Below are 24362 nucleotides of genomic sequence, written 5' to 3' on the forward strand. Positions count from 1 at the left end.
TTGTTCTGAAGCTGTAAACCACAGCAATAGTTCAAACAAACTGGGAAACTTTAGATAATGGAAGAAAAAATCCTGGTTGGCTGGCTTGGTCATAAGGATCAATCATATCTCAGTTTCTGAGCCAATATATGATCATCCATACTCACCCTGATGGAGAGAGAGAGAGAGAGAGAGAGAGAGAGAGAGAGAGAGAGTTGCCAAAGGCCACCTAGTGAGGTCATGGCAGAGTAAAAGTTTGAAATGGGCATTTACGGGTTCATAACTCAGTTTCTCAGCCATTACACTACACTAGCTCAATGGCCAGCTCAACCAACTTTGCACAACCAAGCTAGAAGATCTACCTTTTGCCAGCAAAAGGAGGGTCAGCTTGCATCCTCCTCCTCCTGTTTCCTAGGAGCAGATAGGAGACAGGGTTGTGACTCACACACATTAATCCGAGATGGAAAAGGAGCAGCGCTTCATGGAAGAAGATGAAAGTGTTCTGGATATATATTTTTATTTGATTTAGAAAAAAAAAAGATTCCAGCATAAGCAGAATAGCAAAGTGCATACCTGAGAATTTTCCAAACACAACACACATTGACTTGCATATTTGATTTCGGCAGCGATACATGAGAGGCTGGGATACTGCAGGCCAAGGATGCGAGTCTGATGGCGATTTGGAAGGAGCTTTGCCTTTCTCAGATGTTCTGGCAAAACGTGAAGGACTTTTTGTTGCTCGTCTGAAATAGCAGAGGAGAACATGGACAGCCTAGACAGTGCTAGAAATGCCTCTGCCAGCCTCAATTGCCAAGAACTTGACTTAGGTGCAAGAGAAGCTGCCTTATACTTTGCTTTATACCCTTTGGGTCATCTAGCTTAGTATCTTTCCACACTGATTGGCTGTGGCTCTCCAGATTTTTAGTCAAGAGACATTCCCAGCACTACATAAGAGATGACGTCGATTGAACCTTGGACCTACTACTTACAAAGTAGATGTTCCGTCACTGAGCCGTAGCCCTTTCCAGATAGCCTAACTCTCGGGTTATTAACATCCTAACATCCCTTATTAATCAACTGCTGTTCATTAGGAGAGGTGTAGCGTCAATCATTGTGGAGAGCCTTCCCACCTTGTATGTGATGGACCAGCTTCTACTTCTCACTGCTGATAAGTCCGGGGGTGTGTGCAGGCTGTTATTTTATGCCAACTCCCACCATGGTAGTCGAATTTCAAAACCTTCTGACTGCTGCCGCCATGTATCTAAACTGTGGTGTTTGCCAAAGCCTTAATCTATAACCCAGTAGACGTGGTACAAAACCAGCCCAACTCAAGTTATAAGTAAAAAAAAAAAAAGGAAGAAGTTGCTCTTTCATGATTATTAACTAAAGGGGGGGGGGAATGTAAATACTAAACATACCATAAATTGGTTACAGTTTCTTTTAAGACTTGCACTTGTAAGGTTACTGTTATAAATGGCAACAACTTGCAAATACAAAAGCTTGCATGAGGCTTGCTGTTAAAATCTTAGTTTAGTTTCCTATTAAATCCTGTATGCTAATTACATACCCTCCAAAATTTATCTGATGAAAATAGGGACATCCCATTACATAATGATAATTTTACTATTTGTACCCCACACATCTTACTGGGTTGCCCCAGCCACTCTAGTCAGCTTCCAACATATATAAAAACATAATAAAACATTAAACATTAAAAAAACACCTTTCCTAAACAGGATTGCCTTCAGATGGCTCAGGGGTAGGATAATTCCATACCCTCCAACATTTCTCCAATGAAAACAGGGACATCCTAAGGGAAAGTGGGACATTCCGGGATCAAATCAGAAACCGGGACGGCTTCTCTAAATTTGGGACATTCCTTGGAGGGTCTGTAATTACCCTTAGCCCCTTTTCTCAGGACAGTCAGTCTTGCCAGGAGTCAGTCTCACAGAGGCCTTCTGCTGGTTTTCTATGAGCCAAGCTTGCAGGCAGTTCTCTCTCTGGTCCTTGCTGAACTTTTTCTTGCTGCTCACAGTCCTTTGATGACCTCTCTGCCAATCTTCAGCTTAAGATAGTGATTCAGCTCTTTTGTGGGGAGGGCAGAAGAAGAAGAGTTTGGATTTGATATCCCGCCTTTCACTCCCTTTAAGGAGTCTCAAAGCGGCCAACATTCTCCTTTCCCTTCCTCCCCCACAACAAACACTCTGTGAGGTGAGTGGGGCTGAGAGACTTCAAAGAAGTGTGACTGGCCCAAGGTCACCCAGCAGCTGCATGTGGAGGAGCGGGGACGCGAACCCGGTTCCCCAGATTACGAGACTACTGCTCTTAACCACTACACCACACTGTCAGGCTATTTTACCAGGCTGTTCCTAGCTTCTTCAATATTTGCTTTCCTATCTTCCACCTGCTTCAACTCCAGCCTTCTCTCCTAGCTGCTTCTTGTGGTCCATAGTGTCAGACAGTCACACACTCCCTCTGAACAGAGTAAGAACTATCTAGCCCGCCTACCATTCAGCCAATCAGATTTGAGTGGCATAGAATTCTAGGCCCCTTTGATCCAGGCAACAGGCCCTCAATATTCTTATTATTACCAAACTGTTTTGGAGACAGTGGCAGAATATGTGGAACGGGGATAGCAAATGTGGTGCCCTCTGGCTTTTGTTGGATTTCATCTCCCATCCTCCCCAATCAGCACAGCCAATGATGAGAGTTGTAGTCCAACAACATTTGGAGGACACACCATGTTGGCAGATGTAAGAAGGGAAAAATCCATGTTTGGTTGTCAAGAAATTTACAAGCCTTTACAGAGCGGCCACCAATGGACCCTTCTGGTTTTGCGAAGGGGGTGAGAAGGGGCAGGTGTGGGAAATAACATAATTATTAAGCCCTCCAATGAATGCTTTCCCTGTCCTGCTCAGCATGGAAAGTGTAATGTAGTAGGGGAGATTCACAACCTGGGAAAGGCTCCACATTCACCACTGGCCACGCCAAGCCAACTCTCCAGTCTGTCACTGCGCCACCAGTAGTGATTGCTTAGTCCCAGATGCATTCCCTGTTCACTGGGCAGGGATATAGAACTTCATTAATCATTCTGTAATCCCTAAGATGTAACATTATCCATCACTCACATGGCAAATATAATAGTCTAGCACAGTGGTGAAGAAAGATGAGACTTAGAAGATGGATAACTTGGGGAAAGAAACATAGTTTTTCTGGAGGAGACTGCAGACAACTTCCCGCTCGCAGTTCAAAAATGAGAAAATCCACAGACTTGGCATTCTAGAAATGTTTGGATACATAATATTGATTAAGAGTTCTGCTCGTAACCATCCAGAACTCAGGGTTTTGCTTTGTTTTTCAATAGCTGTAAATGTTTTGCTTTATAACGAACCTGTCCTCTTAAACATACGTTTCTGGCCCTAGTAGAAATCAACCTTATATTGCTAAAGCAAAGAGTGTTTGTTTAGTTGCTCCCCACCCACCACCAGAAACTGAAATCTTCACTGGAAAATACAGCTCAGACTTATAAAGGGAAGATAAAGCATCTTTTTGCTGTTTAGAAATGACAGACTTCAGACTAATAGATTGTGAATTTTTGAGCTACTGCAAAGGTGGCCACCTTGTTTGTTATTGTTTTGTTGTGGTCTGCCAACAGATCACAAATAATATCAGTCAAGGCCCAATCAGCTCTTGCTTTCCAAAAAGCCTCTCTGTCCCCAAATGAGTCCGGGGATCTCTATTCAAGGGACAACACTGCATCTTCCATCTCCCCAGTAGCAGAAACACATGTCTGCTGCTAAGGCACTCGGGTAATTTTTAAAATAACACCAGTTTTACCAATTACTTGTTATGTTTAATGCCAATTGTCTACTTAATTGTAGCATTACTTGAACAGTAATGCCCTACATTGTGTAACCTGGTTTAACCTCCTTGTTCTACAAAGCCCCAAATGTTGTAACCTTTCCTTCTAGGGGAGTTGCTCCAGCCCCTTGATCATTTTCCTTTTGAATCTCGACAGTATCGTTTCTCAGTTGAGGCAAGCAGAACCATGCACAGTATTCTAAGTGCAGCCACACCATAGCTTTCTCAATCTCCTCTTCCTCTTTTAGCTCGCCTTTGGCTCCCTTGTTATCCAAAGGTCCAATGGCCTCCATTGTTAACAATGTGTTCCTTACTTCTTCTTCTTTTGCGTCCCTTATTGCCTGTTTGCATTTCTTCAGCCAAAGTTAGCATTCCTTTTTGTTTTCCCCATTTGGACAAGACTTGGACATTTTCTGAAGGAAGGCTTCTTGCCTTTAATAGCTTCCTTGCCTCTGCTTGTTAGCCCTGCAGGTATCTTCTTGGTCCCAGTGGTTCATTTCCTGATCTGCAGTGTACACTGCAGCTGAGCTTCTATTATTTTGGTTTTGAACAAGACCCAGGCTTTCTGGAGAGATTTGGCCATCTTCATTTTCCCTTTCACCTTCCTTTTTACCAATCTCCTCATTTTGGGAGAGTTCATTCTTCTGGAGTGACTGTGTTGGGCTTCCTTGACAATTGCCAAGTTGATTTATTCTCAGTTGAAAATCTAGGTCTGAAATTATCTACTAAATTGTCCGTCAATCAGGCACCTTCCAGATGTTACTGAACTACAACTCCCATCCTTAACCACTGACCATTTTGGCTGGGGCTGAAGGGAGCTGTAGTTCAAAATGTCTGGAGAGCACCAAATTGGGGAAGACTGTACTAAATATCCTTCTTGCATTAATCCACCAATGACACAATCTTATACATGTCAACACAGAAGCAAGTCGCACTGGGTTGAACAGGGTTTGGTCTTAAGTAGCTTAAATAGACACCATGTTTGATAGGGTTTACTGCCCAGTAAATGGGCCTAGGATTGCAATCTAAGTTGACTTAGCGCAACTTGCCATACATCTCAGGCATAAAGCCAATGGGCCAAGACAGATTTCAGCAAACAATAAAAGCTCCAGATTTATCTCACTTCCATTCTACTACTGTGTTTCCCCCCTCTTACTCGCTTTGAGACCACTGCTGTTACTTTCTGTGGTGTAAATCAAAGAACGCAAAATCACAGTGCTTGCTGGGAATGAGCACAGCCCACATAAAGCTCAGGAGAACTGCAGGAGAGATGTGAAAACTTGCTGATCAATATATAACTCTGCATGTTGTAGTGTGCTAATGGAGGTCCAAATAGAAGCTTTTGTCAGACCACCCTGAATATCCAGCTACTGGACAGAGAATTGGAAACAGTCTTCAAACACTTCTGCTGTACATTATAATCTAGTGAGGAAAGCCAGCTACAGAAAAGACAACTGTTGCCAAGTTTAATGTAAAGTGCATGTAATATGATCTGTTGTACCTTTGGAAGATCAAATCATTTGCCTGTCTAACTTTCCAAATGGGAAAATCCTTACTTCCTGTTTTCTTTCCACACTTTCTCATATTTCTCTCTCTCTCTCTCTCTCTCTCTCTCTCTCTCTCTCTCTCTCTCTGTGTGTGTGTGTGTGTGTGTACACAAAAACTAGTCACCTACATTGTGTGAATGCATCAATGGATTATCAGTTCCATCAGTGGATTGCAAATATTTGGCACCCAGTGCTTAGAAGATACACAGGGCTAAAAGAGTCAAGATGTAGGTCTGTCTGCATCTCAGGATCGAGACAGAACCACAGTGGTGCCCCTTTCCTGAAAGCCCTCTACTCTTAGGGCTGGGTCCACACACCTGCTTTCCCTTACGAAATGATTTCTAGGTCAAGGAAGAGCAAACGTTTTCCCTGTAGGTTCCTGCAAATGTCTTTGTTGTTGCAGTTGGCAGCCCTGAGTGACTTGTAAGTCTGCCTTGTCAGGTGGCAGCCTGGGGCACATGCTTGTGTGAGGTCCATGGGTGAGACGAGCGCCAGCCTGCAGCTTGATGAGACAGGCAGGGAATCTTCAGTGTAAGATCCCTGAAAGCAATGCCACCATCTCCCCTGACCCATCCCGACCAAGCAAATTACAGTCTTAAGGGGAATAATTGCTTGGGCAGAAGTTGTCGGTGAGCCAATCAGTGCACATTTTGGGGAAGCAAATACAATACGATAATCTTTATTGTCATTGTCCCATACAGAACAACGAAATTGAAAAAATCTACATCAGACATTCAAAAACCCACAAGCCTGCTATCCCAGCCTGGTTAGCCCCTAAAAACTCTGATACCCCATAATTGAATACAGTGGTACCTTGGGTTAAGTACTTAATTCGTTCTGGAGGTCCGTACTTAACCTGAAACTGTTCTTAACCTGAAGCACCACTTTAGCTAATGGGGCCTCTGCTGCTGCCGCGCCGCCGGAGCACGATTTCTGTTCTCATCCTGAAGCAAAGTTCTTAACCTGAAGCACTATTTCTGGGTTAGCGGAGTCTGTAACCTGAGCGTAAGTAACCTGAAGCGTATGTAACCCGAGGTACCACTGTACAATATACTCACATAAAGACTACCTTACATTGCGTTTAAAACCAAAATCGCATTTGGATGGAAACTGTTTCTCAGGCGGCTAGTCTTAGTCTTTATAACCCTGTACCTTCTTCCAGAAGGCAGAAGCTGAAAGAGATCATTTCCGGGGTGCGCAGTATCCTGCACTATCTCTGCAGCTTTCTTATGGCACCTGGAAGCGTAGATTTGATCCAAGGTGGGAAGAGTGCACCCAATTATTCTCTCCGCAGTCTTTGCAACCCTGGACAGCATTGTTTTTCCCCTGACCGTGCAGCTCTACTAATGAGTAAATATTTCCATGGGACTAGGTGCAAAGGCACCTAAGTAGGAGCAGTGTTTTCTAGTGCTGTGTTTTGTCTGTGCATGGCCAGGAACACTGTGTGAAAATTTATTACCCGCTTAAGAAGCACTTGTTGTTCAGTGAGAGAGAGAGGACTTGGAACAGGGATGGGGGACCCTATCGTCCTTTGGTACTGGCTGAGGCCAAAGAGAATTGGGGAAAAACAACATATGGAGGACCACTTGTCTCCCAGCTGTAATTTAGAACATGGTGGAGACCACATCATCAATTCCTGGGTGTTTGCTAATTCTGAAGACGCCTACTCAAAGCAACCACTGGGATGTACACAAAAGCCTTTTTTTTTTTTTAACTCTTTAGCTAAAATAACAGCAGCTTGTGAATATGGTGAATGTGCCGTGTAAAGTAGGGAGCAGCTATTTTTAACTCAAAACAACAGTCCCTGGAAATGTGGTTATTGAATTTGAATGATCTGGTGGGCAGATGCTTTGCTGCCACTGTAAACAGATTAGGGATGCATCTCTTCAGTTGCCAATCACAGATTTCGCCAGAGAGAAATGAAAACATTCCGTCCTCTTGGGAATGTCGTCTCCCTCCCCCCCCCCCCATTGGAAGACAGTTGAAACACATAGGCTGGCACGTGACAATAGGTTTTAAGATACTTGGAGGAGGTTGCCATTGTTTCTCGGTACTCACACAGTCGTTTCTTTTGTCCCACTGTCATTTCTGGCCGAATCGGTTTTGCAGGTTTCGAACAAAGCCAGATTGAGGATTGGCAAATGACATCCTTTGCCCTAAATTAGTTGTTTACTTCCATCACGGATATGTGTGCATGCCCTGAAAACATTCAGGTAGCTGCATTCTCCCTGGCAGGTGCCTCCAAAAGAAAAAACCAGCCTGCACCCAGTACTAGTCAGTTTCACAGAACTACCCAACCCAACCCCAGTATCTCTTTCCTGGGTAGTCACAGCAAGTCTATATACACATCCAAACTAGATGTTACCCTCGGACACATGTATTATTGCATCAGGTATGGGGAACCTGTGACCCTTCAGATTCTGCTGGACTACAAGTCCCATCATCCCTGACCACTGGCCTTACAGGATGGGACTGATGCAAGTTCGAGTCCAGCAACGTCTGGAGGGGCACAGGCTGCCCACCCCTGCATTGCACCCTTTTAAATCAGGGAAACCTGCTTTGTTTCCCCCCCACTTCAAAGTAGCCCTCCACTACAAGGTTTGCTGATGCAAATTTCCTATTGGAACTCATTTGAAGCTGTGAACCCGCTGGTGGGTGGGACTTGAAAATGGGAGGCTGGGGGGAATTTAAAATACTCACCTCCCTGCTTCTTGTCCAATCTCAATCGCCCCATCAGAAGTGGCCCTTCTTATTCAAAAATGACCACTGGGATGGCATCACAGGCATCTATTGTGTGTGATTTGGTCCTTAAGATATATGTGAAATTCAGAATTTTTGTGGGGGTTGGGGTTTTTGGCTCCTTTGTACTTATTTTCATATATGATGCATGCCCGGGGCACTCCCCCCCCCCCCCCCAGCCAGAACTCGCTGGTATTCAGTTCCAGCACCTCTCTCAGGTGGGCATCATTGCCACTCTTAAGAGAACGAGGGAGGTGTTCCTGGTGAGTTCTGCCACCTCTTTTCCTAGAAAAATAGCCCCGTGCACGCCCCTCTATTAACATCAGGGTCACAAGGGGTGAACAGTGGTAATTAGCAGTTTTTGAAGTCCAGCTGCGCTACACACACTTCTCATTTCTTGGAGAAGCCTCCTATGAAAGAGGGGAGAAGGTTTGTGACCCTCGCATGCCTCGCAGCGAGGAGAGGATCTTGCCGGAAAGACATGTGGTGACGGCCTAATAACCTCTTCCTTTGAATTTGCCTCCCATGCAAGCCGTATCAGTTACCGTTGTTTCATTGTTATGGAAGGAGGAGATGTTTCTGGATGGAATCCCATATGCAGATCAGAGAGCAGGCTTTAAAAACAGAGGGTGGGAAGTAGCTCTTCCACCTTGTACAGAAGTTTTGCTTTGTTTTTGAAACTGTGTGTGTGTGTGTGTGTGTGTGTGTGTGTGTGTGTTTTACCGGCTGAAACTTAAACAACTGAAAGAGCCCTACAAGGCAGAGGTCTAGGGAAGCCAGCCAGAGCAAAGAGAGGTTTGCAAACCACTTTTAATCACAATCAAGTGACTCTTATAAATATTTGCATATATGCCGCATCAAAGCCTCGTACGTTCATGTGATTCAGTCATGAAAGAGAAAGGGGAAAGCAACAGGACCGCCGTGGCTTGTGGCCGCTTGGATTAAGGATGGGCAGAGCACCAGGAGAGAGCAGACGTGCGGAGGAAGAGGGGAGCCCGCCAAAGTTTTAACAAACACGAAAAGAAATAAAAATAAATCTCTGGAACATTTATTGCCCCCCTTCGTTGGAAGGCTCGGGTTGGGGCTCTCAGCTTTCCCTCTCTGTGTGTATGGATGCGAGATTGCAAAATAGTAAAAAAAAATCAACCCGGATGGTCTTACTCCCCCCTCCCCCGCCCAAATAACAAAGAGAAAGTTGTTTATGTCTCCCCAAAACAGGAAACATATTGAATTAGTTCCACTCACTTAGGATAGTCTATCAAAGAGTAGCTGATGTGTCTGCTCTCTAGCAGGAAAAGCTGCACTTGCAGTTGAAGTGGACCAGACGCACATCAGCAGGGATTCTCATCAAATCTGAAAGATTTCCAAAGGGCATAATAACAATAATAATTTGTTTCGCCGTTGTTGTTCACGTGGAACCCTTGTGGCCCAGCACCGTGGCACTTTGCTGCGTTCCAGTGGGTCTAAGCAGCTTCAAATTGTCACTAGAGGTGACTGTTGTTGTTTAGTCGTTTAGTCGTGTCCGACTTCGTGACCCCATGGCCAGAGCACTCCAGGCACTTCTGTCTTCCACTGCCTCCCGCAGTTTGGTCAAACTCATGCTGGTAGCTTCGAGAACACTATCCAACCATCTCGTCCTCTGTCATCCCCTTCTTCTTGTGCCCTCAATGTTTCCCAGCATCAGGGTCTTTTCCAGGGAGTCTTCTCTTCTCATGAGGTGGCCAAGGTATTGGAGCCTCAGCTTCAGGATCTGTCCTTCCGGTGAGCACCTTAAGAATGGAGAGGTTTGATCTTCTTGCAGTCCATGGGACTCTCAAGAGTCTCCTCCAGCGCCATAATTCAAAAGCATCAATTCTTCAGCGATCAGCCTTCTTTATGGTCCAGCTCTCACTTCCATACATCACTACTGGGAAAACCATGGCTTTAACTATACCGACCTTTGTTGGCAAGGTGATGTCTCTGCTTTTTAAGATGCTGTCTAGGTTTGCCATCGCCTTTCTCCCAAGGAGCAGGTGTCTTTTAATTTCATGACTGCTGTCACCATCTGCAGTAATCATGGAGCCCAAGAAAGTAAAATCTCTCACTGCCTCCATTTCTTCCAGAGGTGATTGTACCAGGAGACAAATTGAAGTGGTTGCTCCATATGGGTGCCACCAATGACAAACTAGGAGACAGAGAAAGGACTTGGTGTGCTCTATCAGAAAGTACGAGACAAAGCTGATAAACAACTGGAACACCAGCGCAGTGTCGTGCTCCTGCACAGCTCTTGTTCCTTTTTTTTATGCACAGGAAAACTTTCTGGCAGATTGTGCCCCTTGCAGATTAGCATGCATTGGAGGGGAAGGGGCCACAGTAGGCCACCAGCTGGATTTCTGCTTCAGGAGCGGTGACAGAACAAGTTGCGCATGCTTAGGAAATTGTGTTGTTGTCCCCTCACAGTTTCAGACTGTGAATATAAGTAGTGTTCACACCAGCATCAGTTAAGTAAAGGTAAAGGTACCCCTGCCCGTACGGGCCAGTCTTGACAGACTCTAGGGTTGTGCGCTCATCTCACTCTATAGGCCGGGAGCCAGCGCTGTCCGCAGACACTTCCGGGTCACGTGGCCAGCGTGACGAAGCTACTCTGGTGAGCCAGAGCCGCACACGGAAACGCTGTTTACCTTCCCGCTAGTAAGCGGTCCCTATTTATCTACTTGCACCCGGGGGTGCTTGCAAACTGCTAGGTTGGCAGGCGCTGGGACTGAGCAGCGGGAGCGCACCCCGCAGCGGGGATTCGAACCGCCGACCATGCGATCAGCAAGTCCTAGGCGCTGAGGTTTTACCCACAGCGCCACCCGCGTCAGTTAGCTGCTTTTAAATAATTAGCGCCACCCGCGTCAGTTAGCTGCTTTTAAATAATTAGCAGTTTGAGCTATTATGTTTTGAGAGAGAAACTGTCAGAATTTAATTCATGTGTGCATGTGGATGGTGCACCCAACATCCCTTTAAAACAGTAGCAAAAAAAATAATAAATATTTTTTCTTGTCTGCCATTGCATCTGAAAGTGTTGTTCTGTGGAGTTTTTCCAAGTTTTGGTGAACTTCGGTTGCGGTGACTTTGCAGACTTCATAACTCCCGTTTAGTGTGATTTGGGAGCTTCCACTTCAAATACTGAGCCAGAATCGTAGCTGTCCAGGGCTTTGATTTCTTACTTAAGGTGTTTTTACCCCAGTCAGTATCACTTGTTGAGATGGAACCATCAACATAACTGATACATATTTCCGTAACAGATATCCAATTTCTGATTTTAAGTTTTAAATATTGTTTTTATGGTACCATTTTATGTATATTTGTTGCAAACCACTTTGATGTTTTCTTTACGAATTAATGTGTGTGTGTGTGTGTGTGTGTGTGTGTGTGTATATATATATATATATATGCAGGTTTTGGTGTCCTCGGGTATCTTCCCGTGTAAAAGTTGGGGTGTCTAGGCGACGTTTCGACGAGGTCTCACTCGTCATCTTCAGGCTGGTTCTTTCGGCTTCTTGTTACTGGAACAGAGCAGGATCTCAGTGTTTGAGTTCCTATAAATACTGTAGAGGAGGTATGGTGTATAGCCTCCAATGTTCTGGGCAGAGAGGAAGTTCCCAGGCTAGTGTGCCTTTTCTTCTTTTGTTCCTTAATTGCTTGAGGGATATCTTGAGTGATTTCTTGAGTGATATCCTGAGTACCACTTAGGTGGGTCATTAGGTGTGGATTAGTTGCTAAAGCCTTTGTGTCTTGACCTCTTGAACTTTGTGAAGAGTTTTTCTGAGAAGATGGGTGTACTACATTTAGTTGTGCTCTGGCTTGGCTTCGTGTATAGGGGCGAGCTGTGGTTTTGTGGCCTGTGCCACACCTAATGACCCACCTAAGTGGTACTCAGGATATCACTCAAGAAATCACTCAAGATATCCCTCAAGCAATTAAGGAACAAAAGAAGAAAAGGCACACTAGCCTGGGAACTTCCTCTCTGCCCAGAACATTGGAGGCTATACACCATACCTCCTCTACAGTATTTATAGGAACTCAAACACTGAGATCCTGCTCTGTTCCAGTAACAAGAAGCCGAAAGAACCAGCCTGAAGATGACGAGTGAGACCTCGTCGAAACGTCGCCTAGACACCCCAACTTTTACACGGGAAGATACCCGAGGACACCAAAACCTGCATTCCTGTACCCGTGAAAATCTACGAAAGCATATATATATATATATATATATATATATATATATATATATATAATGCGGGTAGTGCTGTGGTCTAAACCACAGAGCCTAGGGCTTGCCGATCAGAAGGTTGACAGTTCGAATCCCTGCAATGGGGTGAGCCCCCGTTGCTCAGTCCCAGCTCATGCCCACCTAGCAGTTCGAAAGCACATCAAAGTGCAAGTAGATACAGTGGTGCCCCGCAAGACGAATGCCTCGCAAGACGGAAAACCCGCTAGACAAAAGGGTTTTCCGTTTTGGAGGTGCTTCGCAAAACGAATTTCCTATGGGCTTGCTTCGCAAGATGAAAATGTCTTGCAAGTTCCTGCAGGTTTTTTTTCCTCCCCCCCCCCCTTTCCCCAAGCCGCTAAGCCGCTTATCAGCTGATCCGCTAAGCCGCTTATCAGCTGATCCGCTAAGCCGCTTATCAGCTGATCTGCTAAGCCGCTAATAGCGCTAATCCACTAAGCTTGCTTCGCAAGACGAAAAAACCGCAAGACGAAGAGACTCGCGGAACGGATTCTTTTCGTCTTGCGAGGCACCACTGTAAATAGGTACCTCTACGGCGGGAAGATAAATGGCATTTCTGTGTGCTGCTCTGGTTCGCCAGAAGCAGCTTAGTCATGCTGGCTACATGACCCGGAAGCTGTACGCCGGCTCCCTCAGCCAGTAAAGCGAGTTGAGTGCCGCAACCCCAGAGTCATCCGCAACTGGACCTAATGGTCAGGGGTCCCTTTACCTATCTATCTATATCTATCTATCTATCTATCTATCTATCTATCATCTATCATCTATCTATCTATCTATCTATCTATCTATCTATCTTTCTATCTATCTATCTATCTATCTATCTATCTATCTATCTATCTATCATCTATCTGATGTAGTCATTTCCTTAGTAATCTGCAGTTGACTGTCCCAGGATCTTTAGAAGCTCCCAAGCCAGATGGACAGATGAACAGATAGATAGTCATTTCCCCCTTATATTCGTAGTCTACCTTTCCTGAGATGGAGCCCAAGGTTGGGTACATGTGGTTCCCAAGCAGTCATCCATCTGCACACTGACCAAACCCATACCTGCTTAGATCCAGCAAGCTAGCAGCTCCATATGCATTCTGGCCATACCCTGGGACAGACGGATGGCTGGTGCAAGATATGCCTGTCCATGAGCCAATCACTGTAAGCAGCAGTGTTGAAAGGGGGGGGGGGAGGTAAATGGATAAACTGGTCGGTTGGAAGAGAAAATAATACTTGAGGTTGTATCTCCTGTGCAATCGAACCTCCCCTCCCTCTCCCCTCCCCTCATGACTTCCATACCTGCTCCAGATCTGCTCTGGATGGCTTGAGGAACATATTTAAGGTGGATCAGAGAGCGGAGAGGAAGTTCCGTTGCCCTGTCACTACACTAGTGGAGCCACTTCACTGGATACTGCCCATGACATAAAGCAGCTGTAAAATCAAGAGTTGACTTTTATGCATTTTTGCACCTGAAGCAAAAAAGAGAGACAAAATTAACATGCAGAGGATGCATTTTGGTATTAGCTTCCTCAGTCAGACCAAATCACGCGTGTTAGTCATGCAACACTAATTCCGTATGAGCTGCACTGCTGCATTTCCAAGCCTAAATTAAAGTGGCTGCTTTTAACCTCATAATTTACCAGAGTTGCTAGAACTGATGGAACTCCAGTAACATCTTGAAGGCCAACCCTTTGACCTTACCTACTCCTGCTTGATAGCCTTAAATGATTTGGGCGTAAGTTATTTGGTTATTGGCCTTTATTGGCGTAAGTTTAAACAATAAAATCATATAAAGGCATCCAAATACATTCATAATCCAAACACATACAATATATAAAACACTAGATAGCCACCATTGAATAAACCAGGCAACTTTAGATTTAGATTTAAAGATCTCGGCTAAATACCCCAAAGCAATCTTGGTAGTTTGGGGAGTATCATCCCTCAACAAATAACTGGATTACAGACTCTTTGTAAATCAATATTTTAAGCTGTAAGGGAGTCACTAGGAGATCTCTGCGAAGGGTGTCGAGAAGAGGACAATCCAAAATGTTGTGATCTGGTGTTTTCTTATTACAGGAGCAGAATCTGTTCTGGAAGGGGATTTTTTGAAACCTTCCAAACAAAACAGATGAGGGGAATCCATTTAGATGAGCTAGCTTAAAAGCTCTGTGATGCAATGGAGTATCTAAATTATAAAGGCAATTAGGCATTGCTCCATAGTGGGGCTGCAATCCTAAGTAAGCAGATGAACATACAAAAGGCTGGGAGGGGTAGAGTTTTTGGATTTCATGGTCTAGCAGTCTCTGCTTGATGACAGAGAAGATTTGTGACTCATCCAATAAAAGAAGGGAATCTATTACAATCCCTATTTGCCTGAGTTTGAGGATAATATCAGAAAACAATGTAAAATTATGTGTATCTCTCAATAAAGAAGTTAGTAAACTTTCTGGGTCTGTATTAAAGTGATTTTTTAACCAGTATTTAAAAGTCATAATCCAGCCCCTAGAGTCTAAGAGATGCTGGCCTAACTCTGCACAAATATCAAGATAGGAGATGTATTTTTGAAATCTTAGATTTTTTTTTGGAAAAAGGAGGCCTGTACACCCTCGACTTTGTTGTTAAAGTCAGTTATCCATAAAGGAGTTGCGAAACAGTTTTTTGCACTATAGCCCCTAACCGTTGCAGGCACACTACCATAAAAAAATAGAATTGTTTAATTCATGCTGCAGAGCATTTAGCTAAGTCAGTTATCCTGTTACAATGGGTCACCCATTTTAGATTGTAATAAAAGGTGATCCATTGGTCTTTAAAGCTTTTAACTTGTTTGATTTCTTGATCACCAATACACCATTTAGATGAATGCCAACTATTTGAAAATACCAAGATCTTGGATTTTGAGTAATTAATCGCTAGGCGATTTCCTTGGCAGAACGCTTTTAGACATCTAAAAGTGCCCAACTCTGGTGCAGGAGAGGAGGACAGTGTCATCAGCATATAAAACTATGGGAACTGCCTTAGGTCCTAACCTAGGAGCCATTCACAACAAATAGATGCTGTTTCATTAAATAGATGTGGAGCAAGAATACAGCTTTGTTTGACTTCTTTAGTAGTTGTAAAGATAGGTGATAAGTGGCCATCTGGGGAAATCTTCACCTGACACATAGTATTCGTATGCAGCTTTTTTTATCAAGAAAAGTAATCGGGGTTCTAGCCCAATAGCATTCAATTTCTCCCATAACAACCCCCTGGGTATCAAGTCAAAAGCACTTTAAAGGTAAAGGTAAAGGGACCCCTGACCATTAGTTCCAGTCGTGACCGACTCTGGGGTTGCGGCGCTCATTTCACTTTATTGGCCTAGGGAGCTGGTGCACAGCTTTTTAGGGTTTTGTGTTGTTACTGCATTCTTGGTCATGGTTTTGTTGTTCTAACCGTGTTTTCGTATACTTTTTTTAAAAAAAACTTGAGATAGTTTCCCCTGCTTTAAAGGAGTCTGAGAAACATTATAAATAAATATAATTAATTCTGAATCCTTGACTGATGAGCTCGTAGTAATCACTAGGTATTTTTGTTGTCAGTCTCTTTTGATCATTTTGCATGTTCTCCTTTACTAGTACAGTGGTGCCTCGCAAGACGAAATTAATTTGTTCCGCGAGTTTTTTCGTCTTGCGATTTTTTCGTCTTGCGAAGCACGGTTTCGGAAAAGTTTTGGAAAAGCTTCAAAAATCACCAAAGTCTTCAAAAACCTCAAAAAAGGCTACCACACCGCGTGCTATGAGTTGCTCCTCGAAGTCAAGTCGCAACTGTATTAATGGTTTTAAGAAAAAGGAAACAAACTTGCAAGACGTTTCCGTCTTGCAAAGCAAGCCCATAGGGAAAATCGTCTTGCGAAGCAACTCAAAAAACCAAAAACCCTTTTGTCTTGCGAGGCATTCGTCTTGCGAGGTACCACTGTACTTAATTCAAAGAGATCCTTCAGAGAGCAACTTTCTTCCCTATGGAGTTCCAGATCTATTTTTGGGGGACATTTGAAACATTCTGGAATGTCATGGGGTAGGGCAGGGCAGTTTGGAGCAGGGAAATTATGTGCAGAGAAAGGGCTAAATCTTCCCTCCGTTGCCACTTCTGCAATCCTGATCACCTCTCCTCAAAGAACACTTCCTGTTTTAGAAATTGCCATGGAGACAATATGGCTCACTACCATCTAATATGACAATGGCTCTTAATCTAAAGTGAGGCTCACTTGAACATTAAAACACTTAACATTTTAAACCAGCAATTAATATTTAAGTATAGCTACACAAATTGTTAAAAGAAGGAATCTACATTATTGCTCTGATGCCCATCAACGTGCAGAAATGATTTTTTCGGTTTCATGATGAAATACAACTGGTTATCCCCCCTTCTTTAGAGGAGAGGGACTTTATTGCTTTGTGTAAAGTCTTAGATTTGTTATACAATTGTCTGTTTCCTTTCCTCTTCTTTGAGATTCAGTCGAAATATTTAAAAGACAAAACATATTGTCAAGAGTTTAGATATTTTTTTCCTCCAGACTTTTCTTTCTTTCTTTCATAAAGCTACCCACAGCAAACTGCTTGTCATTAAATTCTATTTTCTTGGCAGTTGCTATTAAGCGTATGCAAGTCTGGAGTCATTTGTGAAACATCAGCTGTCATGAGTTTGTTCCAATTTATAATCATCCAGGATTTTCCACGTTGCTTTCAAAGAACAGGGTTAAATGCATGCCCCGAAAGAGAGTTGGAAATGGCTTGCTGATCTCTATTAATCTGCTGTTTCTATAATCAAACACATGTGTTTGTTTATCTGGTTAAATTGTTAATGATATCGAAATTGGCTGCTGGAAGCTGAATCATCCAGCAGACATTTCCGTCGCTGTTTCTTGAGTCTGCCTTGTGCTGTGGCCTGTAAAAGAACAATATATTCATAATTTTAAACCATTACACTAACTTCTTGCAGATCTCATCTCAACAAACCACCCCATCCCCTATTTTAGACGAGTGAGATTTGATGTCTCGGCGATGGAAAAAAACGCTTCCAACCTGGTGAAGGCAGAATTTAGAGTCTTTCGATTGCAGAATCCAAAGGCTCGTGTCTCGGAACAACGGATAGAACTGTATCAGGTAAAACTGTGGTGATCATTGCTGTCTCATGACTGTTACCTGTGTGACCCTTTCTGTGCAATGTAGAGTTCGGCTGATTTTAATGTACGCTCTCTCTTAACAGGGAACTGTGAGAAATGTAGTTCATGTGAGGCAGGTCTGGGGATCTGCAACAGAATTCTCACTACCTCACCAAACTACAATTCCCAGGATCCTTTGGGAGATGCCAGACCACTATAAATAGTATAAAGCAGATCTAAGTTTGTAGTATGTGTATTAACATATTCAAGAATCTCTTGCACGTTTTCTGTCAGATATGAGAGAAATGGGAAGAACAACTTGAACATGTATCCCAGCCAATTCAGTTTCACACTTACTTTAGAAACCATAGTTTAAGCCTCAGGTGTGAAAACAACCATGGTCTGTTGAATTATTTTGATTGGAGCTCATGGTCTCCCTCTTGCTGGGCTAGATGGGTCTTTGGGTTGATTCATAAGGGATTGTCTTATGTTCTTGGGAGCTGGAAAAGAAGGTTTCTCCTTAAGACGCTTTTACAGTAGAATTAAAAAAGTGGTACCTCAGCTTAAGAACTTACCGTATTTTTCGCCCTATAGGATGCACCTTTTCCCCTCCAAAAATGAAGGGGAAGTGTGTGTGCGTCCTATGGGGCGAATGCAGACTTCAGGAAGCTATCCGCAAGCCTTGGGAGCTCCGCGGGAGTTCCCGTCGGGCTCCCAAGGCTTGCGGATAGCAGCCTGCATCCCGAAGCCCGGGCTTCGTGCAGATATCGGGCAGCCCCACAAGCTCGGGGGGCAGTGGGGAGGTGCAGCGCCGCCATCCCGCTGTTCCCCGATCTGGGGAAAAAATAAATTTCCCCCCTTTATTTCCCCCCCAAAAAACTAGGTGCGCCCTATGGGCCGGTGCGCCCTATGGGGCGAAAAATACGGTAACTCATTCTGGAGGTTCGTTCTTAACCTGAAACTGTTTTTAACCTGAAGCACCACTTTAGCTAATGGGGCCTCCCGCAGCCGCCGCACGCTTTCTGTTCTCATACTGAAGCAACGTTCTTAACCTGAGGTATTATTTCTGGGTTAACGGCGTCTGTAACCTGAAGTGTCTGTAACCTGAAGCGTCTGTAACCCGAGGTACCACTATATTAGGTGGGCTGAAACTAAGTAGCTGTGTGAGTATTTTGCACTGGGTATTTTATTAAGGAACACTGCACTATATTATTGCACTTAACAGAGAAATGGTGGCGTCTTGTCAACCCAATGCATGCAGAAGGCCCCAGGTTCAAACCCCAGCACCTCCAAGTATGGCTGGAAGAGAACCCTTCCCCAAACCCTGGAGGGGTGCTGACACCCAACGTAGACAATGCTGAGCTAGATATACCAATAATAGTATAGGGCAGCTCCTATATTCCTCTGCTTGAATAATGCTTCTTTCTTCACTTGTGTCTTGCTCCTGTTGGCATGGTGATAGCACAGCACCCCTGAACAGTGAGGTTTAGGGTGAGCACTTCATAAGAATTCTGAACTAATATCAAACATAGTATTAATGAGGGCTGCATCCATGTATAATAATATAAAAAGGTAAAGGGACCCCTGACCATTAGGCCCAGTCGTGGCCGACTCTGGGGTTGCGGCGCTCTTCTCACTGTACTGGCCAAGGGAGCCGGCATACAGCTTCCGGGTTGTGTGGCCAGCATGACTAAGCTGCTTCTGGCGAACCAGAGCAGCGCACGGAAACGCCGTTTACCTTCCCGCCAGAGCGGTACCTATTTATCTACTTGCACTTTGACGTGCTTTCGAACTGCTAGGTTGGCAGGAGCTGGGACCAAGCAAGGGGAGCTCACCCCGCCACGGGGATTCGAACCGCCGACCTTCTGATCGGCAAGTCCTAGGCTCTGTGGTTTAACCCACAGCGCCACCCACGTCCCTAAGTATAATAATATAAATACATATAAATAATGTCATACATACTCAGAACTATGCCCCACTGATTTCTACAGTTAAGCAAGGATGGGATCCCAGCTTTACAGCTGTGTCTTATAAACATTTACTCAGAAGCCAGTCCAGTTCTTATTCCCAAGGACATGTGCTCAGGACTGCAGCCTTAGTTTGTTAAAAATCAGAGCCGAAAGCTGGGTGGAGTCTTTATCTCATCCTCAACCCGTCTGACCCCATTTTGTCGTCTTTGATTATTGATGCTGCTATACATTCCTGGGAGTTTGTTTTATTTTTGTTTCTAACCATTCCGTCACTTAACTGACTTTAAAAAAAGAAGCATTGGCTCACTTATTTGTTTGTTTAACATGTTTATACCCCACCCTTTAGCAAAAATAAAAATAAGAAAGACTCTTAGAGCAGCTTACAAAAATCAGTACTAAATTAATCCCTGCCCTCTCAGGCTCACAATCTAAAAAGACATGGCACATAAGGAAAAAGGAGTGGGTGGGAGGAGGAAAAAGCAAGCTCCACAACAAGTGCTTTCAACACAGTTATATAGTTCTATTCAAGCAGATTTCGGCCATCTAAAGTAGCAGCTCCTTGCCAGTGTCAGTGGTTGTCTTTTCCTTGATAAACCACAGTCCCCCCGCCCCCTGGATGCACTCTTCCTGTCCCCCTCTTCAGATCCAGGGGCAGAGTCGGTGACAGTGTCCAGGCCAGGAGGGCAGTTCCTGCCATACATTTCTTGCCTCAGACAGCTACTGTGATGGTATTTAGAGTCCTCCCTCATGGGAGTTTGATGGAGTTACCCCTCCTCTCTTAGCGATGTCTGTGGCACTTCATATACAGTGAACTTGCAGCTTCATATGCAATTCAGTTAAATCAGGGTGCTGAGATTTGAGACGCGGATGGTGCTGTGGTCTAAACCACTGAGCCTCTTGGGCTTGCTGATCAGAAGGTTGGCAGTTCAAATCCCCGCGACAGGGTGAGCTCCCATTGCTCGGTCCCAGCTCCTGCCAACCTAGCAATTCAAAAGCACACCCAAAAGTGCAAGTAGATAAATAGGAACTGCTCCGGCAGGAAGGTAAAAGGCGTTTCCATGCGCTGCTCTGGTTTCAGTGTTCCAGAAGTGGCTTAGTCATGCTGGCCACATTACCTGGAAAAACTGTCTGCAGACAAACACTGGCTCCCTCAGCCTGTAAAGTGAGATGAGCGCTGCAACCCCAGAGTCGTTTGCAACTGGACTTAACTGTCAGGGGTCCTTTACCTTTTTTTTTTAGCCCCCCCCAAAACCAGCAACAGGGACATGGCATTTTCAGCTTAACTTCACTGTGATTTTTCATGCGTTTTGTGTTTAGCCATTTCCCTCAAACGATGTCTGTGAAATGATTAATTGAAATTAGGAGCCTGCCTTATATTCTTACATCTTCAATCAGATAATAACACCACCACCCCTGAGCCAATTCATATAATTTAAGCCCTTTGTTTCGAACCCTGTTTTCTGCTTGTGTTTTCTGTTTCCTTTACCACATGGCTGCCAGGCTTCAGACTATAGATTGTTGATTATATTCTGTGTTGTGATAATTCACCACCATATGAGATACCATTTATATTTTTTTGTTTCAGACACGAAAACATATTGGGTTATCCTGGCTTTGGGGAGGGGTGAGGACAGGGGGTGACTTTGGTAAGCTGGGGGGTGGCTTTGGGGAGTTAGGGGGTTTGTCTGGATTGGCAGGGTTGGCAAGCAAAGAAACCAGGGGCACAGCCCCTGGTGTGTGTGAAAGAGTCAGTGACTTTTTAGTTTGATATAATAAAACTTGATTTAAAATTTGCATTCCACTTTTCCAACAAAGTGTTGAGTGACTCGCAGTAATGACAAGTGTTAACAATTAGTAAACGTTTCAGTCAATACGACCATAGCCTGAACTGAATATGGAAGTGATCAAGAAAGAGATCATCTCATGGTTTATTCATGGACTCTAATACTGGTTTACTGTCTGCAAAAAGCCACTTGCAGTTGCCATCTCGGCCTGTGATAAATGTGCTCAGATGATTTATTTTACCACTTCCACATTTATTTGAGGCTGGAGAAGCGGCAATTCCATGGATGGAAAGTAATCCTAGAATGCGGATGTGTGAATACTAGTCCTTTCAAATGGGGGCCGTTTGTGTACAGTCCCATTGACTACTGTACATACATCATCAGGCTGCAACGAGATGTTATGACAATCACCAAAAACAGTGGTTAGGCCTCATTTTCCCTCCAGTAATGTTTAGTAATTTATATTATTTATTCCTTATCTAGAGTTGTAGACCACCCTTCATCACTTTTATAATGATCTCAGGGCAGTTTCCAGAATATCATAAAATAAACATCATTATACACACACACACACACACACACACACACACACACACACACACACACCAGTTAAAACTATCATTAAAATTGCAGTTATTCTGAATGCTGCAGCCCAATTGCTGACAGGAATAAGATTCTGTCAGCATATTACACCTTTGTTCAAAGATCTGCACAGGCTGCTCTTTTGTTACAGGGCCAAGTTGAGTGTTTTACTATTGGTATATAAAGACGTGCCTTCTCAACCAATTTCAGCCTGCAGAACTTGCCCTTTTACAAGTGCCAAATAATGTTCATTCCACATTTTCAAGGAATCAGTCTTTAGACTGTGTCAGCACCTGAAACCCTTTTTAAGCCTATCCAGGCATATGAATTAGTTACCTGTATTCATTCTTAACATTTTACCAATTTTATTTTTGTTTTAATGTTAATTGTTTTAATGATGATGATTTTATGCATATTTGGTTTTCTAATAATTTTTGTGGATTTTAGATGTGTATTATTTGCAATTTTATTATGCACACCCCTTAAAACTAATAAAAAGAAACACCCCCAGAGCATCCTAAAATTACTGAAAACAAAAAGCAGCCTCGCTGGTTTATGCCTGGTAGAATAGGAATGTTTTCCCTTGATGGTGGCAGTCCATCAGGGTCTGTAGTCTGCTCTTTTGGCAGTAGGGTGTTCCATAGGTAGGGACCCACAACAGAGGAAGCTGTTGCACATGGCACAACCCAGTGGGGTTAGCAGTGAGACAAGGGCCCGGGATGGATGATATAGGAGAACGTGTCTCAAGAAACATGCCTGCCATGACATCATCATGCAATGCTATGACGTCATCGCCAGTGTGTTTCATAGTCATCAGCCAATGAAGCAGATTTAGCAGGAGAGTGTTTTGTTGGCAGCCATATTTCAGTCCCAATATGCCATTCTAGCCTCAGAGCTACACAGCATTGTTGTTAAGGAATCATAGAAGGGACCCAAGGGTCATCTAGTCCAGCCTCCTTGATGCAGGAATCACCTAAAGCATCCAAGACAGATAGGTGGCCACCCAACCTCTGTTTAAAAACCTCCAGTGAAGGAGAGTCCACGACCACCCGAAGAGGTCCATTCCACTGTTGAACAGCTCTTACTGCCGGAAAGTTATTCTGGATGTTTAGTTCTTTCTTGTAACGTGAAGCCATTGGTTCGAGTCCTATCCTCTGGAGCAGGAAAAAACAAGCTTGCTCCATCCAGGCAGGGTGCACAGAATTCCCCTGTCCCTCATAATAGTAAAGAGTCCTGTGAAAACTGAAACGTATTAAAGAGCCTTCCTGGGTTTGTCTCTTCCCATTAATGGGAGCTTACCATATAGTTGAAGCTATGGTTTTCCCAGTAGTGTTGTATGGAAGTGAGAGCTGGACCATAAAGAAGGCTGATCGCCAAAGAATTGATGCTTTTGAATTATGGTGCTGGAGGAGACTCTTGAGAGTCCCATGGACTGCAAGAAGATCAAACCGATCCATTCTTAAGGAAATCAGCCCTGAGTGCTCACTGGAAGGACAGATCGTGAAGTTGAGGCTCCAATACTTTGGCCACCTCATGAGAAGAGAAGACTCCCTGGAAAAGACCCTGATGCTGGGAAAGATGGAGGGCACAAGGAGAAGGGGACAACAGAGGATGAGATGGTTAGACAGTGTTCTCGAAGTTACGAACTCATGTTTGACCAAACTGCTGGAGGCAGTGGAAGACAGGAGTGCCTGGCATGCTCTGGTCCATGGGGTCACGAAGAGTCAGACACGACTAAACAACAACAACATAAGAGACTGTCCTCAACATAAGTTCTAACAAAAGACCAAGACTTTAGGTAATATAAGACGGATAAAAGTCCTTTAAAAGGGGGAAGGGGGAGGGAAATAAAATGATTAAACAAACAAGCTCAAGCATCCACCAGTGTCTCTTGCTATGTTTTGAAAGATTGATGCCAAATGCGGGATTTATTGGAATTTGATCAGATAAAAATTTGAATGTTGTGGGAATGTCTTTGAACCCGTCGACTTGGCGGCCCCTTTGGTAGCCTTCACCACATCTTTATTTTATTAAGGTGCTTCTGTATTTAGAAATAAACCGCTGCTCCCATTTTCCTTTTTCTTTTTATGAATAGGCATCCTGAAAAGGCACCCCTGGCAGAGTAGGACAAGCAGTAGGGGGGTGGGGTGGAGGGAGGAAGCAGAGCGGGGCACAAATCCTATCCGTTGTTTGGAGTGGTTGCAGCGAGATTGTTTTTATGGCAGTTTATTAGCTACAGACTATAAAACAATAACGTGTTCAAATGACTTCCTATGGAAACAGTGCCATGTTTTGGTAACACATCATAAAGCATCATGAGGAATGGAGCTGAAATTCTGGGTTTTATTACTACTGTTATCTGAGGCTTTAGCCTGCTTAGGTACCTGATAGGCTGCTGGATGGGAGGAATGCAATGATACAGGGAAGGAGGAGGAGAGGGGGACGCATTGAGCTGCACTGGGCTTCTAGCGGCAGCTCGGACCCCAGGGGGGACATTATATTACAAGGAAGGACTTG

The 24362-nt window shown here is 44.1% G+C and overlaps 1 protein-coding gene across 1 annotated transcript in view; it reads left to right on the forward strand.

The window, feature by feature from the left end:
• Nucleotides 1-24362, forward strand: part of TGFB2 (transforming growth factor beta 2) — an 84494-nt gene that overhangs the window by 43586 nt on the left and 16546 nt on the right. Inside the window, exon 2 of the mRNA XM_028724620.2 lies at nucleotides 17347-17510. Within this exon, the coding sequence (XP_028580453.1) occupies nucleotides 17347-17510 (164 nt within the window). The remainder of the gene's footprint in view (nucleotides 1-17346; nucleotides 17511-24362) is intronic.

Source organism: Podarcis muralis, chromosome 3 (genome assembly GCF_964188315.1).
Source record: "Podarcis muralis chromosome 3, rPodMur119.hap1.1, whole genome shotgun sequence".
NCBI classification, from domain to species: domain Eukaryota; kingdom Metazoa; phylum Chordata; class Lepidosauria; order Squamata; family Lacertidae; genus Podarcis; species Podarcis muralis.